The following is a 22,494-nucleotide window of genomic DNA, read 5'->3' on the forward strand; positions in this document are numbered from 1 at the left end:
TGAAGATCAGCACAGGCTGGGAAGGATCACACATCCCACAGAGAAGCTAAAGCAGGGCAGCCCCGAACCATCTTGCTGTTTTTTCACTGTCAAGAACACAAGTCACCTGGCTGCTTTCCTTTGTAGCTAAACAAACACACACTTCTTAGAGCAAATAAGCCAACGTACTCTCATTTAGCAAAGTGTTTTATTCAAAAGCTTCTCAGCACCATCTAGTTGTCAGAAAGAATGGATATCCCCTTTTCATGCCCACCCAACTCCCAAACCCAGAGGCAGAAGTTAAACCACTTGGCGAGAGCTCCCTCTGATGGTTATAATTCAGATCATGATAAGCTTGTGGTTGTTCTCTCACCTGCTTTCTCCAACCCTCTACTTAACCACGACTCAAGTAGAGCTGTGCTCCCCCACAGTTCAGAACAACAGGAAGGAATCATGTCAGTGTTGATCAACCTCCCAATCCTGGGCTATTCGAGGCACATGAAATTACCTTGAAAAATCCGAATTCAGTGACTGCCACCTAGGAGGGACAGTGTTACTGTCAGGCAGCATGCAGTTTTGAGAGCTCAAATATTAGGGCACCCTCCCCCCACTCTACTCTAGGAACAAGGAGCAGTAAGTCCGTTTTCTCTCCACACACCTCAATTGCTCATCCTCTCCTGCCTTGTAAAACAGACACTGAACCGAACTGGTGTGACAGAGTTAAGACAAACAATTACATCTGATTAAAATGCTAAGAGATCCTGAGCTGTTGGAGATGAGGAGAGTAGATATAGTACGACCTGATCTTTCCCTTTTTTTCTTTAGAGAATATTTTGTTTCACTATAAAGCACACTTTCCCAAAGAGGTTCCTGGAGGAGAAATCCAAGAGTCTGACTGTGTCCCGTGGGAACACACAGTCACCTGTGTAACTCTGGCTTCAGTCCCTGGATCTGTCCTTTGCAGCTACTTCAGGTCCCATGGGAGGAGGAAAAGCTGGAGGCAGTATCACTTGGCCAAAGCCCCCATGGGGTCCCAGGCTGGCAGGACAATGGGTTCCTGCTCTAGTACAGCTAGCACCTCTTCAGGGACATGCTTCCTGTCCACCACCACTTCGTAGACATATTCAGAGAACCACTCATCTGTCATGCACAGGTAACCTGGAGAAAAGAACAGAAGCCTCATGAGTCCAGAGGGCGGGGGGCAAAGAGCAGAAGCCTTACTGGTGCTACAAGAAAGTCTTTTACAAGCCTCATGAGTGCAGAGGGCAGGGGGCAAAGAGCAGAAGCCTTACTGGCGCTACAAGAAAGTCTTTTACAAAACTAACATTTGTACATGTTTTTCAGCTTTCCCATCTATAATCTCACTTAATCTGATTAAGTCTTATTAGCAACCCTGTGAAGCAGACAGGACAGGATGGCTATATTTTTACCAATTAGAAAACTGGGGCTCAGAGTAACTAAGTGATGTACCCAGGTCACATGGGTTCAGAAGTTCAGGGCTGGGCCTTGGACCTAAAGCTGCTACCAGATCTTGCTATTCCACTGCCCAGGCTGCCTTGCTGAAGGTGGGTCAATGACCCTAAAGGTAGGTGGAAATGTTTCTTGTTCATACAGCCACACATACATAGGGGGTTAATCTCTGGGTGAGAAGGGCAAGCATACCAGTTCGATTCTTACCCTACCCACCTTCTCAGCATCCGTGGCTGCTGTCTCTCCTTCCTCTCTACCATAAATTCCTACAACAACCAGCTAAGCCATTAGGGGGATCCTGATGGGGCCTGATCATCATTCCCAGGTAGCCACTTATTTCCAGATGGTACTGGGGGAGTCGCTGCTTTCTTAGGAGGAAATCTGTGGTGAGGATCAGGCAGAACGGACGACGCGACAGTTGCTCGACCTACATTCCTCACAAAGGCCCTGGGATTTGTGGATCTCTCCAGTGGCAGGACTGGAGAGGAGCTCAGCTGTACGAACAACCCAGGCTGAGAGCTTAGCTGAGAAAAAGTGTGGTGTCATCAGGTACCTATCCTAGACACCTGCCTCTTCCCCTCAGGGAGACTGCATCTCAGGCTCCGCTAGGACAACACAAATTCCTCTTCAGGATCACACATCCAGCAAACTGAAACAGGGGGGGAAATGCTTCACCTGAGCCACTGCTAATACAAAGAGCAAAATTAAAGCAAGAGATGAAAGAGTGTGTATTTAAAACAAGGATGGGCCAGGGAAAGAGCACAGAGGACAAAACTGTGTACCTACACTGGGGTACTGCGTGCACCTACACACCCAAGGACTCACAGGAACTAGCAATCTTCCTCTTCATCATCATCATCATCATCTTATCATATCTGGCACCTGCTGTATACTGGACACTTGAGCAATTTTTCTCTGAAAGTGTCCGTGCAAATCTAGGTCTATGCTATAGCATTTCCCACTACACAGGACCAAGAGGAAGGGAGAGGAGGTAGTATTTCTCCTAAGGTGATCTTCTAGTATGTTGGTTCTCAAACTTCCTGGCCCCAGGATCAAGACTGTACACTTAAAACTACTGAGGACCCTAAAAAGGTGTTTATGTGGGTTATACTTACTGATATTTACCGTAGTAAAAATTAAAACAGAAAGTTAAAAATACTGGTGCATTTAAAAATAAGAATTAAAAAACGTGAATTGTAATAATATATTTTTAGGAAAAATAATTATATCTTTCAAAACAAAATAAATTTTAGTTAGGAAAGTGGCGTTACTTTACAATTCAGAAGATAGCTAAATTCTTGTACCTGCTTCTGTGTGCAATCTGTTGTTTTGGATGAAGTAGATGAAGCAAATCCGGCCTCACACAGATACGTTGTTGGAGAAGGAAGACCTTGTAGATGCCCTAAAAGGGTCCCAGGGGCCCGGCAGGGGTCCTCAGACCACACTCTGAGAACTGCTGCTCTAAAAGCAAGACTGATTTAAATAATTAAAAGGCATCATGACGGTTAGGTCTAATTTTATAAGCTAAATGGTGTGACAGAGGACGTTATTTAACTTGAAAACACAACTGCTTCGGGGAGCTCGTCTATGCCCAATTCTGCTCCTGCGACAGCAGTCAAAGACAGCTCATCCTGATGTGGCACCGCACGTTTACGCTCACCAGAAAATGCCCGGGAAAGCGCGCAAGGGCTCTCATCCCCTCACGATCCAGTGTTCCTTTCTCAACAGGAGATTCAGGGAAGAAGAACACAGATAAACGCTGTAGCCCGTGCCATTCCAAAGTCCCTGGCCCCTACCATCACCTACATTACTGCCACTAAGTTCTAGCAGCCAAAGCTTGGTCAGCTGAAGGGCCAACCAGTACCATTTCTTGCTGCAAGAAATGTAAGTAAGTACTTCCTGAGAAAGTCAGCATCTGCCTTGTCTAAGAGTTCTCGTGGGCAGGAGACCAGGCTACTAAACGCTACACCATTTGAGACATTAGGCATCCTTCCCCTCACCCTAATGCACGCTGAATAAATCCTTAGAGGAGCTCGGGGCAGTGAGGCAGGTGAAGGATAGAGGCAGATTCGTGTAATAAAATTCTGTATCCTTATGACAATACTATCATCACACAATCAAATGAGTCTTCAAAGAATGCCCAGAGAAAATGGACAATAAGTACATCTACACCATCTTGTTCCAAAAGCAGGAGATAAGAGTAAGTCCTTACAAATTAAAACTCCTATCAATTGTAATCCACCCTTTCAGTGTCCCTGCCAAGAGGGCCTGCCTTGATTAGTCTCTCTTTTCAGGATATGAGTTCTTTGGGGGCCCACAGAAACCTCACAGTCTAGGTGGCTGCCAAGTAACTGCGCCCTGGGTAGGTAATGAACTTGTGGCCGCTGTAACTGTTGATACTGCGTGTCTTGGAGTTTGACTGAGAAGATTAGGATCAGTGTGTCTAAAACCCAAGTGAGGGCTGTGCAGAGGAGCAGTAAGGTACCCACTCAGGCAGGATGAAAGAGGCCATTTCGATTTGAGAAAAGTTGCAGCTTCTAGCCCTTATGTACTCTGGCCATTAGAAACTGGTGTTCCCCAAAGGAAAAAGGAAAAAAGAAAAAAAAAAAGGAAAACAAAAAATCTGCTCCAAGGATCCCGAGGTTCAGGGAACAAGGCATTCAGGGAAACAGATAAATGGATAAAGAAAGCTTTAGGAACTAAATTAAATTTTGTTTAAACTTTGTCTTGTTTACATGCTATGAGGAAGAAATAAAATAAGTGAACAGGCCCTCAAAGACACTGGCAATGTTTCTGTATTTGTTAAAGAGAAAGGGCAGTATCAGTCTGTAAGGGGAAAAAGTGTCTATGGATACAGCTCTAGGCCGGTTAGGCCAAATTCACTCAGAAACAGAAGAGTTTCGAATGGGTTCGTTTAAGGGAAAGAAGAACTTTACCCTAAGAAAACAGTTTTCTGAAATCCTGCTAAAGGTCTAAATTTTAAACCTCTCAGACTAAATTAAAGTGATAAATATATTATCATTTACGAATTAGATATATTTTTTGCTTTGTTCTATGAAGTATTTCACCTCAATAACAAACTATTTGTGGTATATATATATATATATATATATATATATATATATATATATATATATATATTTTTTTTTTTTTTTGCTATTTTAAAAAAAGGTATGACAAAATCAAGTCATCAGCTCTGCTGTGATGGATCTGTCTGGCAGCGCAGACCTAAGGAAGCCAGACGACTGAAGCCTCATTAAGTCACTGCCAATCTTTCACCTGATGCAGATAACTCAAGGCTGAAGAAAGGCTCCCAGAAAGGAAAGCAAAGCCTTTACTGACACTTGTTTCGTATTTCAAACTTCCTAATAAATACTGAGAAACCACTTCATCCAACATTAATCAGTCATTTAAGATGAAGTTGCAAAGACTACATAGCAACATGGATACAAAACATGGATATAAAAACAAGTATATAAAAATGGCATATCCTATATAACTATGTTAAAAATCCAGATACACAGGGGGAGAAAACATGAAAAAAAAAAAAGGCAAAATGATAATTTTATATCACTGGGTAGGTGATTTTCCCCTCAAAATTCTGAAATGTTATATTGCTTTTTGATTCCTTAAAGATTACCCAAATAAATAATGTCCATTATAAAAAAGTATGGAAACACAGGAGGATGAGGAAGATGAGAAAAAGAAGGAAGAGGTGGATGGTAAGAAGATGAATATAAATTTTAAAACTGCCTACAATCCCACCACCTTGGGATAAGCCCTATTCAGACTTATCATCCTCTGATAAAAGTCTCTGCATATACTCTGTACATTTAGCTTCTGTACATTTAATAAAAATGAGACATCACACGTGCTCTATTATTAGAGTACCACACATGCTGTTTTCCAGTATTGCTCTTTTCACATTGATAAAAAAATACATCTATCTACATCTTAATTTTTAAGCTGAATTTGTATGAATAAAACCAAAATGTATTTAATCAATCCCTTACTGTTGGAATCTGGATTGTTTTTTTAGGCTTAGAAACAACACCGCTATAAACACTTTTGTAATTAAACCTTTGTGTACATCCTTAATTATCTATTTAATTTCTTTATATCCTCATCAATACTTGGTACATATAACTACAACTTCCTTTTTGGGTTCAATTTGAACTTCTGTCTGTGTGTGCTTGCTATTTACAGTTTGCTTTTATAAAGAGTCTGTTTCGGACCTCTGCCTAATTTTAACTGGTGTGTTTGTCATTTTCACAGTGATCAGTAATAGTGCTCTCTATATTAATATATTATAATGATTGCAAACTTTTTATACTACTATGCAATTTGCCTTCTAATTTAGTTGATGATGTATTTTTCTAGTATACTAAAATTTTTTATATTTTATGAAGTCAAATTTATCAATCTTTTCCTTTATGACTTCTAACTTTTTTGTTATGCTTATAAACATTTTCCTGCTACTATATTAAAAAAATAAATAAGAGAGAAAAGTAGGGTTAGTGGTAAGAAAACATAAGAAACACAAACTCAGTGAAAAATCGACCACTCAGTAAGGCCTCGGCACAGTCTAGTCCCCAGCTATGAACATACACAATTTCAACAGGTAATTAAGTAGAGACCATCTGTCAACCACTTCTGTTGGTTACCCACTGTGTAAAGCACGCCTTACATTTGTACAGAGTATGCTGCCAATGTACAAAAAGACACAATCCCTATGGAATGGAATTTGGCAACCTAGAAAAAATTCAAATGCATTTACCCTCTTCACTAAGCAATGCCATTTCTGGAACTTCATCCTACAGACAAAACAGTACTTACATGCAGACAATACATGTTTATTTAGGCACAATAATAGTTGATATTTATTCAGCTCTTACTATTGTCAGGCACTGTTCTAATCATTGTATGATATTAACTCACTGCAATATAGTTTGTAATAGCAAAAGCCTGGAAATGACCCAAGTTCCATTAGTAAGGGAACTGGCTAAATAAAGTACGGTACATCCAGACAATGGAAGATAATGAAGCTGTACTGATGTGAAAACATACTGACAGGCCCCAAAGGCATGCTGTTAAGTGAAGTGAGAGCAAGATGCAGAGTGGGGCATAAGGTATGCTACCTTTGCTGCACTAAAACACACTGGAAGGATACAATAGAAATGAACAGAAATGGGAAACTGAAAGAAGGGGAGGTGAAAGGAGTAGAGAGTGACAGAGATGGAAACAAGATTCCCCTTTTATACTTTTTTGTATTTTGATTTTGGAACAATGTAATTTTATTATTTATTAAAAGAATTATACCTTAGAAAGCAAAATAAAACAAAACACACACAGGGAGCTGTAGGGAGCTTAGACTTCAAAATGCAATTTTAGGGCTTCTCTGGTGGCGCAGTGGTTGAGAGTCCGCCTGCTGATGCAGGGGACACGGGTTCGTGCCCCGGTCCGGGAAGATCCCACATGCCGCGGAGCGGCTGGGCTCATGAGCCATGAGCCATGGCCGCTGGGCCTGCGCGTCCGGAGCCTGTGCTCCACAACGGGAGAGGCCACAACAATGAGAGGCCCACGTACCGAAAAAAAAAAAAAAAGGCAATTTTACATCCACTATCCTTGTTTTGATTTTAATCCTCACAGCAACACTACAAGGCAGGCGGGGTTGGTATGAGCTGTTTAAAGTCACATAGCCAGTAAGTAATTAAAGCCCAAACTGAAATCCAGGTCTTAACTTCAAATTCGGTCTTTCCCATGGGGCTCAGCTTCCGCACTCAGGGGGGCAAAGAGAGTGGCAGGTAGTTATGACTTTGGCCAACAGATAACTGCTTAATCTAGCTCCTCATATAGGCACTGTCTGGAACCAGGTCCCATCTGCTCACACACCCCACATCAAGAGCCATGAGCCCAGGTTTTGCGGGGTCCATTTATGAGGTATTTTGTATCTTTAAATCAAAGAGATGTCATGTGTTCTAAGTGCATTTATTTAGAAGGCTGGAGAACAGGATGGGCTGGACGTTTTTCAAAAAGAAACAAACCCACTACTTATAAGACAGATATCTGGACACTGATCTGAGGAGAAGCTTCTTTTTCCTCCAGAGTATAACACAAATGTCTGGTCTGTAGTTCAAGTTCCTGAACTTTTTGCTGATAAGAGAAGGGATACTCTTACAGCTGGATATTACTTGTAGCCTCTTTCAGAAACAAAGGCTACAGAAGATTCTGTTTCCCTGGTAAGAAGGCAGAATGGAAAATGTGGTTGGGAAAGAGGGTTGTTTTGGTTTGTGGGTTCCATTTTTTTAAACCATCAAACCACAACAAAGTTCAGTCTGCAGAAGTGCACACTTCCTGAGGACGTGCCCTCTGCTAAGGAGTCCAGAAGAAGCCTGTCCACCTCTGGGCTGAGGAGAGAAGGCAGCACACCAACCAGTCTGATTTTTTGTTTCCCTGGACTGTGGGCATGAGCCAGGCAAGTCCGAGATCACACAAAATCCCGCCAGGGTCTCTGATGTTGGACAGGAGGAGAAAACACAACTTGAGGTGTCATCCAAGGGTCTGTTTCCTCACCAAAACTCAACGACTTCTCTCTAACCCCAAACATCATTACTCCTATTTGGTTCAGACAAAGCCTGCTTTCTGATCATTCCTCAAAAGCTCCATTGATGGCAGGCCACATTATTTCTTGGCCCCAGGCCTCGGACTGGCCTGAAGCATGCGCCACAGGTCAAGAGCAACGCTTCTCAGCTCCCCTTTCCTTGGCCTTCCACTTCGCTTCCCAAAAGAGCCACAACCCTAACACCTTTCTTAAAACTCTGCTCACCTTTGAAGAATCACTAAGGAGCCTTCCCTGTTCCAATCACTCACCATCTCTCTCGTAGTTTACCCCCTTTATTATTTTGCACTTATAATTATAAAAGCAACTTGTTTTTATAATAAATTGCAAACACCATACGGAACAAGATTTACAGCCTCTATGGCCCCAGCTCAATTCCTGGCCTCCCCACTCCCTGTACCTATAGCATTTGAAAGAATCAAGTACAAAATGTTCCTGATGTGGCATTAATAGCACAGTTGGGCTTCTACCCTCACCCCTCCTAAAGGTTCCAAAACCTGCCTTAAAGTCCAATCCCAAAGCCTCTCCCACTGACTCATTTTCTGGCTGCCCTGCTGCAGCACTATTTTTTTTTTTTTTTTTTGCGGTACGCGGGCCTCTCACTGTTGTGGCCTCTCCCGTTGCGGAGCACAGGCTCCGGACACGCAGGCTCAGCGGCCATGGCTCACGGGCCCAGCCGCTCCGCGTGCCCCAGAGCGGGGCACGAACCCGTGTCCCCTGCATCGGCAGGCAGACTCTCAACCACTGCGCCACCAGGGAAGCCCTGCAGCACTATTTACCACCAAGTTCTCGCTGACATCACCTAGTTCCATGACTTCTCCCTAACCCCTCACCCATTTCAACAACCTCAGCTTCAATGTCTTTCTATTGTCTCCCCACTGAGGGGGCTCTACCCGGTTCCCCCTCTTTTGTTGTCATCTGCCTTCTTGGAGAAATCATCCCTTCTCTTGCTTTCCTTGGTCTACTTATCCTACATCTTACAGTCTGAGGAGCACACCATGAATGCCACTTTTGTCCTATCACAGCCCTCTTCAAATCCCCTTCCATGCCCCAGGTGAATAAGTATAAATTCCTCTGAGGGTCAGAGACATACGTTCCACCATGGTCTGTGCACGGTTCCCTGCATCCCATCAATAAATGTGAGGTGATGCTATTGCTAATGGGTTTTCCTGGGCACTAGGTTTACTCCCCTCCACTGCTCTCTTTCATGCAACTAAGCCCACATGACGAGTCATCCATCCAGTAAACTGGTATGCAGTCCAGTGGTCACACGAGGGTCTTGAATTCTTAGAGACCTGACGCTAGAACCATGGGCAAGTTAAGACAGCCCTCTCCCAGAGGGAAGGATTAAAGAGCCTTATGTTCTCGCTCTCCTGCTCTCACCTGTCTACAGATAACATTAACAACAGTAACAACAATAGCTAATATTTTCATGCACCTCTTATATGCCTGGCACAGTTCTCACAACAACCCTATGAGGTAGGTACAATTATTAACCCCATTTTACAGATCAGAGAACTAAGGCTTATAAAGGTTAAATACCATGACCAAGGCTACACAGCCAATAGGAGGGACTGCCAGGATGTGTGCCCAGGCATCTGGTGCCAGGTTCTGTGCTTAACCTCTATCCTCCTCAAAGCAATACAAACACACCTGGGAGACAATCTGGTGAAAATGACAGATCCTCTCTACAGGAGAAAGCAAATACACACACACAAATCTGTATTAAATGTGAAGAGATTTCTCCCTGAAACCAATGCCTGCTTGCAAGTTAGGAGGAGCCTCTGTTCCCTAGTTTGTCCCCCTCTCACAAATGGTAGCCCTCTGCTAGTCACACACTTTGATAAGGAAGCAACGGTCAATCTTCCTCTGTTCCACTCACATGAACTATTTTTTAGCTTGAGTCATGCAGGTTCGTTGGTGAATGGAGATGGAGGATGAGGAGTCCCTCTGAAAGAACTCAGATACCCGAATCTGACAGTAGCAGCGCTTTTTCCAAGCCTGGAGAGACATGAAAACCCTGAGGTGACAAAACAAATTTGTATCTTGCTCTTTTACAGGAAATCAGAAGCATCCACTTTTACCTCATATAATTTTCTCTTATTTCTGCAAGTCCAGCTCAATATTGTCTATAATTATATTATCTGTGCTAGAAATCCACTAAATCTCAAACTGATCTGCAAATAACTGGTTATCTTTCATAGGTAATATACATTTTTAGGGAAGCTGCCTGTGTCACATTAAGAAATCTGAATTCCAATCCTCTCTCTGACACTGTGCAACCTGAACAAGTTAAAACCTCTCAGCGTGTTTTCATTTTTTCACATCAAACATGGGTGTTCATATCCTGAGTTACTCTACATGATGCTGTGAGGGAAAAAGAGACAAATACATTAGCAAATGTTGAATTCTTATGAAGCAAGATGTTATGAACTCTATGTCCTGAGTACCTCTGACAGAAATATGGAATATTCATTGAACTTTTTAGAGTTATATAACAGTATACAGTTTGATGGCTATATATAAACTATAGGGCCTCATAAGGAAATTAGTCATTATCCGTGTTACTGACAGAGAAATGTGAAACCATAAGGAGACAAATGACTGCGCAGGATCTATAATCAAGAAAGTAGTAACTGTCTCTCTTGGTTCCACCATATAACGTTATATGAAGGATATGATGAATTTGTGCCTGGCTTTGGACATACTGTTCCCCAAATCACATGGTGAGGCAATTTAAAGGCCATTCTTTTGGTTTTTAGAAAGCAGCAGAAGTCCAGATGTAATGTGAATCAGCCACATAAGTTTCTTTCCAGATTAATCTCTAACATGCCAAAGCCTCTTTAACTGAAATCATCAAGAGACTCCCTTTTATGAGGAAGTCTGGAAATTTTACTAAAATAAAATCAGGAACAGAAAGGCTTATTTGTAAGGAAAGATGAAGAATGTGAGTTAAAAACAACTTCAAAGTTGAAGCTGAAAAAGGCACAAAAACAATTTGAAAAATGAAAACTAATCTTGGTTCAAAATGAAAATGTAGAGAAACAAACTTTTAAAAGATAAAGGTTTTCCTTCAATGACCACTGCAGAGTTAGAAAATAATATTCCTCCTAACTTTACTAAAAAGTTGTATTATTCAGCATATTAAGAAACTAGACTATAAGCATTAAGAACTATATTATGATAATTCTACCTTCAGAGCTCTAATGTATCAGACTTTAGAACTGGAATATCATCTCATGACTAAGTGAATCAATCATAAAAAGAAGTTCCGTAATAAGACTGGTTCATTAGGGAGACCATCCAAGAATTTAATTTACTGAGTATCAACACTTTTGTTATATGCATGGCAGAATGTTGATAACTATTGAAGCTGGGTTATGGGCACATGGGGACTTCTTAATACTATTCTGTTTGTATATGCCTGAAATTGTCCATGATAAAAAGTTAAAAAAAAAACAGAAACAAAAACAAAGAACCATTTTATAAAGCAGCATCGACAAAATAATCCTGGGAAATTTTTGGTGGTTACATACAGTTTTTCACTTGCCCAACTCACGATGTGCTAACTCTGGACACAAACCGCTCACGAGATGCTCCATCCTCCCCTCCTTGTTCAGATTCCCAGACATAAACAGTGCTCTAAGAGCCCTTTCTCCTGACAGCAGACATTTACTCGTCTCCAGATACTTTATACAAGTTTTATGTCCCCGTAGCCACTAGTTTCTGGTCACCAAGTTCATAAATTGATCTGGTATGCCCATGAGTAGACTAGATGTTACTAGAACAGAGAAGCTTGGAGGAAGCACAGTTTAGTGATTAAGAAACAGGCTCTAATGTCAGACTGAATTATAATTCTGGCTCTACCACTTTTTAGTGAGATGACCTGTAGGTCACTTTGGCTTAAAGATTATGCTCTTCTCAGATGAATTTCTGACTAAGAGTAAGAAGCACCAAAGGTTATCACCCCTATTTTAAATTTTTAAACATTTTACAAACTACTTGATTCTAACAAGCCTATCAACTTTTCAAAATGAAAGACAATGTACCAAGTCCCAAGGTCTGTTCCCTCATTCAACTATGAAATCCATTTCTAATGTGATCCATAAACATACAGTCAAGTACTTCAAGAAGTAGGGGAGAAAAGAAAGCCACGTTGGTTGTACACCATCTTAGATATGTATCCGATTTTCAGTCCATCTGACTAAGAATACTAGAATTCTAGAATACTAGAATACTTCCCCAATATGAAGTAACCCAATGGCTTCAATAAGATAAGAATTTATTTCTCCCTTTATGTGTCTAGTGGTCAGAGGTAATATTTGTCCCCTTTAGGAAACAGTCAGGTTATCTGATTCAATTATTAGTCTCATGATCAATGGGAAAGACCAAAGCCAGAACTGGGCAGAGGGAAAAGGCAGCCTGCCCAGGTATCTCTGCTCTGTTCACCTCCAGCTTGTAGTATTATCAACATTGCTTTTTAAGAAACCATCAATCTTAACAAGCAGAAACCCCATAGAGAACAGTAACAAACTGTTAACAATGTTATCTACAGAAACAAAATCCTAGCGATGCTGTTTATGGTTGTCCTGTCTCCTGAAAGAGCATCAAAGAGGTTCTGTCTCAGACATGGCAGCCAATGCCCACCAGGATGACAGACGGGAGGGCCCTGCTGGGGTAAACACATATTGCCTGCATAATAACATACTACATATTCTCCTAAGGTCAGGCCAAGTGTGCCAATTAAATTAGATCATGTTTTCTTTCCTTCCTTCCTGTTAAGTCAGAAAGAACATTACCAAGAAACACATGAGAATAATTTATTTGGCTTTGAATGAACTATTCGCTACCCCCACTCAGTTCAATTTATCTTTTGGCTCTCTACTGAAATGCTTTACTCTGTATAATCTCAGGCATTTCAGTTATTCAAGAACAACAAAAAAGTTAGTTTAGTCTTAACTAGACAGGTTTCACTAGGAAGGATTACAGGCAGACCACAGGGATCAAGACCCCAGCTCTTGGGACGAAGTGAGAGAGTGGCATGGACATATATACACTACCAAATGTAAAACAGATAGCTAGTGGGAAGCAGCCGCATAGCACAGGGAGATCAGCTCGGTGCTTTGTGACCACCTAGAGGGGTGGGTTAGGGAGGATGGGAGGGAGATGCAAGAGGGAGGAGATATGGGGATATATGTTTATGTATAGCTGATTCACTTTGTTATACAGCAGAAACTAACACACCACTGTAAAGCAATTATACTCCACTAAAGATGTTAAAAAAAAAAACTAAGAAGGGAGTATCATTGTCATTAAAGTAAATTTTATGAAGTAAAATGGTGATATAATGCAAATGTAAAATGAACACGTGTTAAAGATTTTTATTCAACTCACTACAAGAGTGAACCAGTAAGATAACACAATCAGTTCAAAGAGCCAAAGGACATTTGAAAATGTGTGTGTGTGATATAATTATGTGTGCTTTATAATATAAATGATAAAATTCGTAGAATTATGTAAATAATTAAATATTAGACTTCTGGGTTGGAAGCAAAACTGGTTAATGTTTTATAGTGCAATAAGCTATAACCTTTGAACTTAAAAAAAAAAAGACCCCAGCTCTCTCAACATAATAATAGAATGAGTAAATCAGCAGAAGCAAAACTTTTATTGAGTTAGGAGTAAAGAGGTACAGTTGAATGGGAAAAAAATAAATCAGCAAAGTGGCCTAGAATCCTCTTTAAGAGTAGGGATTTAGGTTCAAAGTAATAAAGACAATAACTCACACTACACAGAACACAGAGCTTTTGCCTGACTTTACAAGTGTTTATCCTCTCTTAAATGGGTATCACTACTAACTACAAACTCAGTGACTGTTATAGATAGAAAAATATCTCAGAAACAAGCCAACGGGTCCAGGCTGGTCTAAACAAACCATAACTTTAGTCCTTTTCCTAGACACTAATCTTTATAATAACAAACCATTTACAGGGACCAAATAAGACCAAAAATGAAACAGAAGCTACAGAGTTTCATCTGAAACAATAGCTTATGTTTTAAAATGTTACAAATACCAAATCCTTCCAATTCAAGACAAGCTTTTCCGTTGCATCCACTTCTTAACCATCATCAACTTAACGGATATAACTGAATTCTGAGTTGTTTGTTTTTAATCTTTTTGCTAGTTTCCTTATACCCACCTCTACCTGATCCCAATGTTTTTGCGTCTTAAAATGAATTTATCTTATAAGAAATCACCAATTAAAAAAATATGTTGCACTTTAATTCATAATAGTTAATTTAGCAAGTGCCCCATAATCACAGAACAATAACAGAAATCACAGATGGGGGACATGCAACTACCTGATGATGAACAGATCCACACCAACAGCGCTAATATTCGTTTACATATAATCACTGAGCTGAGTTTCACAGCAGATCCCAGGGATAGTTTGCCAAAATCCACCAATGGGCATTTCATGGGGAGATGAAAAGACTTGAAATGACAGATTAAATGGCCTCTAGGTGTTGGCTATCACCTACTAGCCTGTGCCACTCAATCGCAGCATACTCAAGTCTTGTCAAGGCTCTTCTAAGACAGTAGTTTTCAAATATAAACGACTGAAGCCCCATCTGCTCACTTCCAAACCTCCACCTTTTACCCATGGAAATCTTAGCGCTCTAAAGAACTTAGCTGGAAAATCACTTAAACAAAGAGGGAAGCAACAGGTAAAGAGTTGCTGAGATCGCTATTTTGTTTTTCTTTCATTTTGTTTTACTTTTTTTGAAGAAAATTTCTGGCTGATTGCTGCTTGGGTGAGATAGCTGAAGTCTGATTCCAAGTGTCTGGGTAATCTCACTGAATTCCCTACCTATTTCCTTCCAGTCTTCTAACTAGTCTAGAGAGCTGTGGTTTATGTGTCCTTCCTAGCCAGAATCCACTGGCTAAAAGTAAGAAATATGGACTCTGGGAAACAGCTGCTACAAGATGTGACCAGCGCATAACACACAAGCAAATACATGCTGACATGCATAATATTCTCTGGTAGTTGCCACTTTTTGGTTTGAAACTCTAAAAATTAAAGCATAACAATACCTTAAAAGGCTTTTATCTACTAAATCTATTATGAAAAACAGTCTTAAGAAATATGGTCTCTAAGATTTGCAAGAATATACCCTAAACAGTTAATCAATGGTGATCGCTGGGTAGCAGGATTATTAGAGATTTTTTTCCCCTCTTTTGGCTTATCTGTAGTTTTTATTTTTCTACAATTCATATATTACCTGTGGTTTTTCTTTAAGCCTAATTACTATAATTTACTTAAGACTTCTGCCTGCGTTTTGATTGTCAGAATAAAACCGTCTAAATGGTAACCACAGCATTTAGACTTCACAACTTTAGACTTCACAACTTCTCATGAGTCTCCAATACATGCCTAAAGTTTCTTGCCAATCCCATTCTCCCACTAGAAAGCTTCTGATTATTCTAGAGTTAGTGCAGTAAATGAAAATGCACCAAACACCATAGAGCAAGTGTCCTGGCAAAGGGCACTCAAACTTCTTACTGGCCAAGTGATTCTGGTACGAAGGTCTACTAGGGTCAGCACGGTTTGGAACAAATGCCAGCACATACTGATCTCAGAGCCAACCAGGGAGTTCAGGCCTACCATGCTGGGCATAGGGATCCTGGGGGCAAACGAGATCCTCAGATTTTTCTCCAGAATAGTCTAGCTAATAATCTAGCTAATGGGACCAATTACTGAAAAATAAAAATGATCCACACTAGGGCAGCTTTTTCTTCACATTAGGAGGCAGAGAGTAGAGCACACCTAGTCACTCTGAGTTAGTATTACCAGATTAAGCTTACCTTTGTGGCCATGGTCTTCACCCCACGAATTTTCCACTCTCCATTTCACGAAAGCACCCTCCTGATCATCCTGCAAAAGAGTGGATGACAGTGTGTAGTCTGAAACTAGATCCGTCCTGATGCGATGTCATGTAATTTTAGCTCTTATTCAGCCACTCAGAAGAAAGAGCCTTCTCTATACAGCAATGATATACATGACCAGGGCCGTATATCTTCCACTATAACCAAAAGGATACTCTAATAGAAGTGGAGTTTGAATCTCTTGGGGTGAAAATGCAATAAACCCAGCAAAGCGATAAATACTATTTTCTTCTTTACATTCTACTGTATACAGAAAATAAGCACATTAAAATGCCTCTTGGCTAAAAAACAAAATATTAAATTACTGAAAGCAGTGAACACCATCTGAAGCCAGAGACTCTTGCTTTTAATTAATCAGCATTCTTTGCAGAGGTATCCCACTGTATTTATTTTAGAAATGATTCTAAGACCTAGTCAAGAGTTTAAAAAAGAAAACAAACACTTTCTCATCAATACAGCCTACTTTTCTTTCTTAGGGGAACCGAGTAATGACACTCTCCTATGTGTTCTTTTATTGATTCAGTTACACAAATATTGAATTTAATACAATAGAGGTTGAATGGCAAACCAAACACTATTTTCATAAAACAAAACCCAGGCAGTTCCGTTCTCCTTCTATCTTCATTAATAAAATAAGCTCAATTTTCATCTTCTTAAAGGGACAACAATACTCATCATGATAACCTTCATTTATAGTCTTTATTACAGTGACACAGAGAGGGATAAGAAGGCTGCACTTGGGAAAAGACTGTTCTCTCCCATGTTTACCCAGGGCATTAGCTGATGTCAAAACAACTTAAATCTTGGTAGCATGAGAAGAGAGCTGGCTCCTGAATTATCTCCTAATGATTTCATCTGTCAACTCCCACCTGCATAAAACTGCACGAGTCTCATCTACATGGGATTTGATTTTACTCCTGAGAGTTTTCTTGAATCTCAGCAATTTTCAGTCTCAGAAATAGCCAACAATCAAACCCACAAGTTTCAAACACCCTTATCTGTACTACCTACCCCTTAATCTTAGCCCCAGGTACCTTTAAAACCACATCAATAAACTATACATTCTGGGGCTACCTTATTAAATGTTTTGGTTTTCTACTCCCTGCATTATAGTCCATCTTTACTTTCCTTTTAAATATAACTGTTAGAATCTATATCACCTAAAGTCATTTATTATAGTAAGTTTCAAAATGTTTCTTCTTTCCTTTGCCAATGAATTCCTGCATGACCTAGATCAAGCCATGTCATCTACAAATATAGAATAATATCTGGACCTCCCTCAGAGGGATTCCAAGAAACCCGAAACAAGAAAGAATATCCCAGAATACTTACTAGCATTTATCTCTGCATTATCATTCAAATGCAGTGCAAACTAGTTATGCAGTGGTCAAAAACTCAAAGTAGAAGGAAGAGAAAAATCTCAATATAAAATTCCAGTTATGATAGTATCGATTCTGCTTTATAATATTTACAGGTAATGTAGCTCCGTTTCCCAGAGGGGGAAAAAAAGCATATTAATAAACCATGCCAATGAAAGAATGGAAGTTCCAGAGAAAATGACATGGAGTATGTATGATTTTTATTTCTGAAAAACAGGAATACTCTATAATAGAGATGGAAAATGATAAAACCCAAAACTCTCTTGGAAATTAAAAGGTTTTTAGTTTGTTTTCCGTTTTAATAATCCTCTGAATAGTTTAAAAGTTTAACTTTAAGGAGCTTTAGTTATAAATCCACTGAATTTTACAATATAGGAGGTCCAAACATAAATATGAACAACTTAATAATATTTTATTCTAAGTATTTTAGTAGTATTTTATTCTAGTTTATTTACTATAGAATTTTATTTCATTATTTACAGTATTTTATGAGAAGTTCCTTCTAATATTTTGCTTCTAAGGTCAAGGTAGTTATTCTGTGACTTTCTTTCCAATTAGGCTAGGAAAAGAACACTTCTGCTTGCAGTGGTAAAGAACTAAAGTATTTTGAAGTCTTCTCTTCTTTATGATCCCTGAGCACAGGAGTAAATATCTATTCTACAGCCTAGAAATGGGAAGGCTTATTTGTGAAATAAAACTGCAGTTGTTGTTTCCAACACTGTGTCTTAGAAACAGTGATATTACTAGTCAGAGTATTTCATAGGAAATTCAACATACTTTTTACATCCAATTTCCTGAAGCTCTGCATAAATCCAGTAATGGGCATGGAGTCTACAAATTACTGTTATTGACATTTTACTGCAGAAGAATCTGAATGACAAATGAAAGGAAGGTGAGTCTGAACATAAGTCATCAAGATATGAACACTTGCAGGGTACATTTTAATTCCTTATTAAACTGAAGTTATCCTCTCCCAAGTTCCCTTGCTGACCTCTTTTCACACCAGGAATTTCCAAAGTTACAGAAAAGCAGTTACTTCCTTACTCCCTGCTGACACAAATTCTGCTCCTCATGGAAAGTTTCTATTTTTATTACTTCTGAGCATCCAGCCAAACCCCAAGTGAGGCAGGTACAATGTCTTGCTAACTTTTAACAGAAATCATATACACTATGAAGAAGCTCTGCTGGAATAAACGGTCTGCAGGAGCATGTAGATCCATCTATGCAAACACTGGAGTGGGCACGCTGAGGGTCATACCTTTTCTGAGACAGCAGTGAAGGTCATGGCGTGGGTCATAAGTGACTCACCAAAAGTCAGCCTCTCAGCTTTATTCATGTTCTTCATGGAGACACCAAACACTAACTCATGGTCATAGCTGTAAAAGAGAACAATAGCACAGAATATACAGAGTACAATCATGGGGGATAATTGGCTTCTGGTTGTAAAAGGATCATAGAAGAACCTGAAGGGGCTTTGCAGCTCCAGATATATCTGGGCTGTAGCTCTTTGCAGAACGTGGTACATGCAAAATTTAGTCTCTCAATGGGATTCCATTCTCTCTGTGTCACAAGAGTACTCAGAAAAATACAAAGCTATTAAACATAAATTCCCCAAATCAAAAAGCTGACAAGATAAGCCTGCATTGTCATTTTGGCAAGAAAACTTAAAAGTTTCTGAAGTAATTTCTTTCAAAAATGCTCTCTTTTGAGCCGGCAGAAGCACTCAGTTTCTGCATTCATTTAGACCACTGCTAACTGTGAAATTTAAATAAATAGTGTCAAAATATTGGAGAATATTTTCAAAGTTTAAAAAACCTCATGAATTCTCTCTTTTAGCAGATTTCCTTTCTCCTGTTGTTAACTGTCAAGATATTTACTCAATTTCCTACGAGTAATAATTACTTACAAGTAACACTAAAGTGATATATTTTAACAGTCAAGGAAGTTGAATGATTCAGTTCACAAATCAATCTTCACTGTCATAAACAAACAGGAGGAATGCTTTAAAGTATGTATGCATATTAGTCCTAGTTGTCATAAAGACAAAATACATAAGGTATCAAAGCAATAGAAGTAGTTAAGAAGGCTCAAATAGCAAACAAGAGATCTGGAAAACCTTTAATTATAACCCCAAACGCACTAAGCAGATTTACACAGTAATCAGTTACTATTATTTTTATAACCTTTTGTAATCCAACTTTTTTTTTCTTTTTTTTGGCTGCATTGTGTGTTTTCATTGCTGCGTGCAGGCTTTCTCTAGTTGTGGCCAGCTGGGGCTACTCTTCATTGTGGTGCGCGGGCTTTTCATTGCAGTGGCCTCTCTTGTTGCGGAGCACGGGCTCTAGGCACGCGGGCTTCAGCAGTTGTGGCACACGGGCTTAGTTGCTCTGTGGCATGTGGGATCTTCCAGGACCAGGGATCGAACCTGTGTCCCTGGCATTGGCAGGTGGATTCTTAACCACTGTGCCACTAGGGAAGTCCCAGTAATCCAACTTTTAAGTTGCCTTTTTTTAAAAAAATATTTATTTATTTGGCTGCACCAGGTCTTAGTTGCCGCATACAGGATCTTCATTGCCTCATGCAGGATCTTTAGTTGCAGCATGTGGGATCTTTTAGTTGCATCATGTGAACTCTTAGCTGCAGCATGTGGGATATAGTTCCCTGACCAGGGATTGAACCCGGGCCCCCTGCATTGGGAGTGTGGAGTCTTAGCCACTGGACCACCCATGGAAGTCCCTTAAGTTGTCTTTTAAAAAGTAATTATTGTACAAAAATAAAGACAAAAAGTATGTGGTATCTTTGATAAATACTTGGTATCAAATACTTGGCATCACATTGATTGTATCTTTTACAATATTACTTTGAGTGTTACATTATTTTTTTTTAATATCAAAACAAATTTTTTTTAAGTGTCTTTCTCATGTAGGATGACTTTTTAGGAACATCCAACAATTTCAACTCAGATGTGAAGTACGATCTTGACTTCCCAGGTTAGAGCATATAAATATGTGGAGTTTCTGCTATGAATCCTCAAACTCTACAAAATAGAAAGAAACAGACCCACCCTCAGGCCAACCTTAATCTTTGAGTGAACCTGAGCTGAGTCACTTCGTACCAAGAATGCACTCCAACAGTCACAACCCACAACTGATTTTCTATTTTAAATTTCTTGCACTCACACATTCATGTCACTGAGGCCCAACTTGCCACTGAAGTGTTTTCCAACATCACAGCCAAACCATACAGCCTAGAAATAGAGGAAAGAAGAAGAAAGAAGTCAACATAAGTTCTTCCTATTACACCAAAAAAGTTGGAGGAAAAGGTTTTAACCCCTATGCAGAAGACAAAGAAACAATACCAACCTCTCCATCTTTGATGGAGGCAGCAACCATCTTTTTCAATAAGTCAATGGGCTGGTTGTTATATAGAGTTTTCCTCCCTCCAACCATGTTGCTTAAGTAGTCCACCGTGTAAAGTTTGCTGTACTTGTGGTGGGGCCGAGGGTCATTCACTAAACAAATCTATTGAGATCAAGAACATGTTGATTAGAACATAAAACCAGGAGTGTGAAGCAAGATACAGACCTCTCCTTTAAGTTCATATATTTGTTATCAAGCTTAGCGCCTCTGCCTACAAGAACAAGCATTACACATTGTTAAATGAGAAACAAAAGGTGGCAAGGTCATGTGAGAGAGGTCCCTGTATATTCTAATTAGTATAAGGGACATATTTGGGAGTTGCAACAACTTGTTTCTCCTACTGGCAGGAATCACCCCAAAACTAATTCTGCAGAATTGTGTGCACTGAGTAAGGCAAGATGGCAATTCACGAGTCCATCACTACAAGACCTCTGCTCTCAAGTTACCAGAAAGGCTCAACATCTGGCAGTACCACAACTGAGTTGGGACTCCAATCATAAAACAACGCCATGTGCTTTTAAGACGGTCAAGATGTCAATGAAGAAGGGGCTCTAGTCATCTTGCTAGGCAGGTGGAGAAGCCCTGAAGTGAGTGGGAAAAACGAGGATGCGACACTGCTCCCTTCTGCAAGAGAGTCCCGAGAGAGGCCCACAGTAGAGTGATGCTCTGAACCCATGGTAAGAAACACCCAGTATACTTTTATTGTCTTCGCACCTGAGAATGACTCAGGGCCCAAATCAGGGGAGCATATGGGAATTAAACTGACTGCTGGCCCATAGTTAGAAAAGTCTCTGAAGAGGAGCACTGGGGATCCTAATATGACCAACTGAATTGGTACATAAAATACCTCAGAGGAAGGAGGAAAAATTGTGTTTAGTGTCTAGTTTGATGACCATGCATGGGAACCCAGGAATCGTGTATTCTTTCTTGTAGTCAACAGGCATTTGAAAGTAAACAGCCAGTGGCTGCCAGTGCCAGTCTCCAACCTTATCTTCCATATTGAAGAGTGGCTTGACATGTTCCTTGTAAAACTTCAAGGGTGTTATGGGGCCAATCTTCTGATAGTTTTTATCTTTGTCTCGATACTCCCAGGTAAACGTCTCTGGTGGATTACCCAAACAGATGCACACCACTCTGAATATCTGGAAAAAAGGAGGACAGATGAGCGATGGCTAGGGAGAAGCAGTATTTTTTACCTCTTCATTTTCTTCTAGCTTCGGAAACACAAGAAATCAGTGGCTAAGTTCAAGCCAGAAATTTCACAGGAAATCTAATATTGCTCCAAAAATTGGAAGGTTGATGTCCAGGATTTGATATCAGCTATTTAAGAGTTCTTAAATAAACACTGTGAACAATACAATTCTGAAATGTTAATATTTAGTGCTTAGTATTTGCCCTGCAAGTTAAACTTCCTTAGCAAAGAAATCACTCACTACTGATACACAACAAGACCTGGGTTGCTGCTCTGCTGATTATATTTCTTATTTTTTTTAATTTTTTTTTTTCCGGTACGCGGGCCTCTCACTGCTGTGGCCTCTCCCGTTACGGAGCACAGGCTCCGACGCGCAGGCTCAGTGGCCATGGCTCACGGGCCCAGCCGCTCCGCGGCATGTGGGATCTCCCCAGACCGGGGCACAAACCTGCGTTCCCTGCATCGGCAGGCGGACTCTCAACCACTGC

At 40.2% G+C, this 22,494-nt stretch overlaps 1 protein-coding gene across 3 annotated transcripts in view; it reads right to left on the bottom strand.

The window, feature by feature from the left end:
• Positions 1 to 224: 224 nt before the first annotated feature.
• Positions 225 to 22,494, bottom strand: part of BLMH (bleomycin hydrolase) — a gene marked incomplete at its 5' end in the record, with an annotated part of 43,285 nt that continues 21,015 nt past the window's right edge. For all 3 annotated transcript variants that reach the window (XM_082860179.1, XM_082860181.1, XM_082860180.1), the window contains 6 exons: positions 225 to 1,137; positions 15,936 to 16,005; positions 18,654 to 18,771; positions 20,575 to 20,642; positions 20,758 to 20,916; positions 21,801 to 21,956. In XM_082860179.1, coding sequence (XP_082716305.1) covers positions 986 to 1,137; positions 15,936 to 16,005; positions 18,654 to 18,771; positions 20,575 to 20,642; positions 20,758 to 20,916; positions 21,801 to 21,956 — 723 coding nt within the window. In that variant the 3' untranslated portion in view covers positions 225 to 985. The remainder of the gene's footprint in view (positions 1,138 to 15,935; positions 16,006 to 18,653; positions 18,772 to 20,574; positions 20,643 to 20,757; positions 20,917 to 21,800; positions 21,957 to 22,494) is intronic.

This window comes from Leucopleurus acutus, assembly GCF_964270905.1.
Source record: "Leucopleurus acutus genome assembly, chromosome: 19".
Classification (NCBI taxonomy): domain Eukaryota; kingdom Metazoa; phylum Chordata; class Mammalia; order Artiodactyla; family Delphinidae; genus Leucopleurus; species Leucopleurus acutus.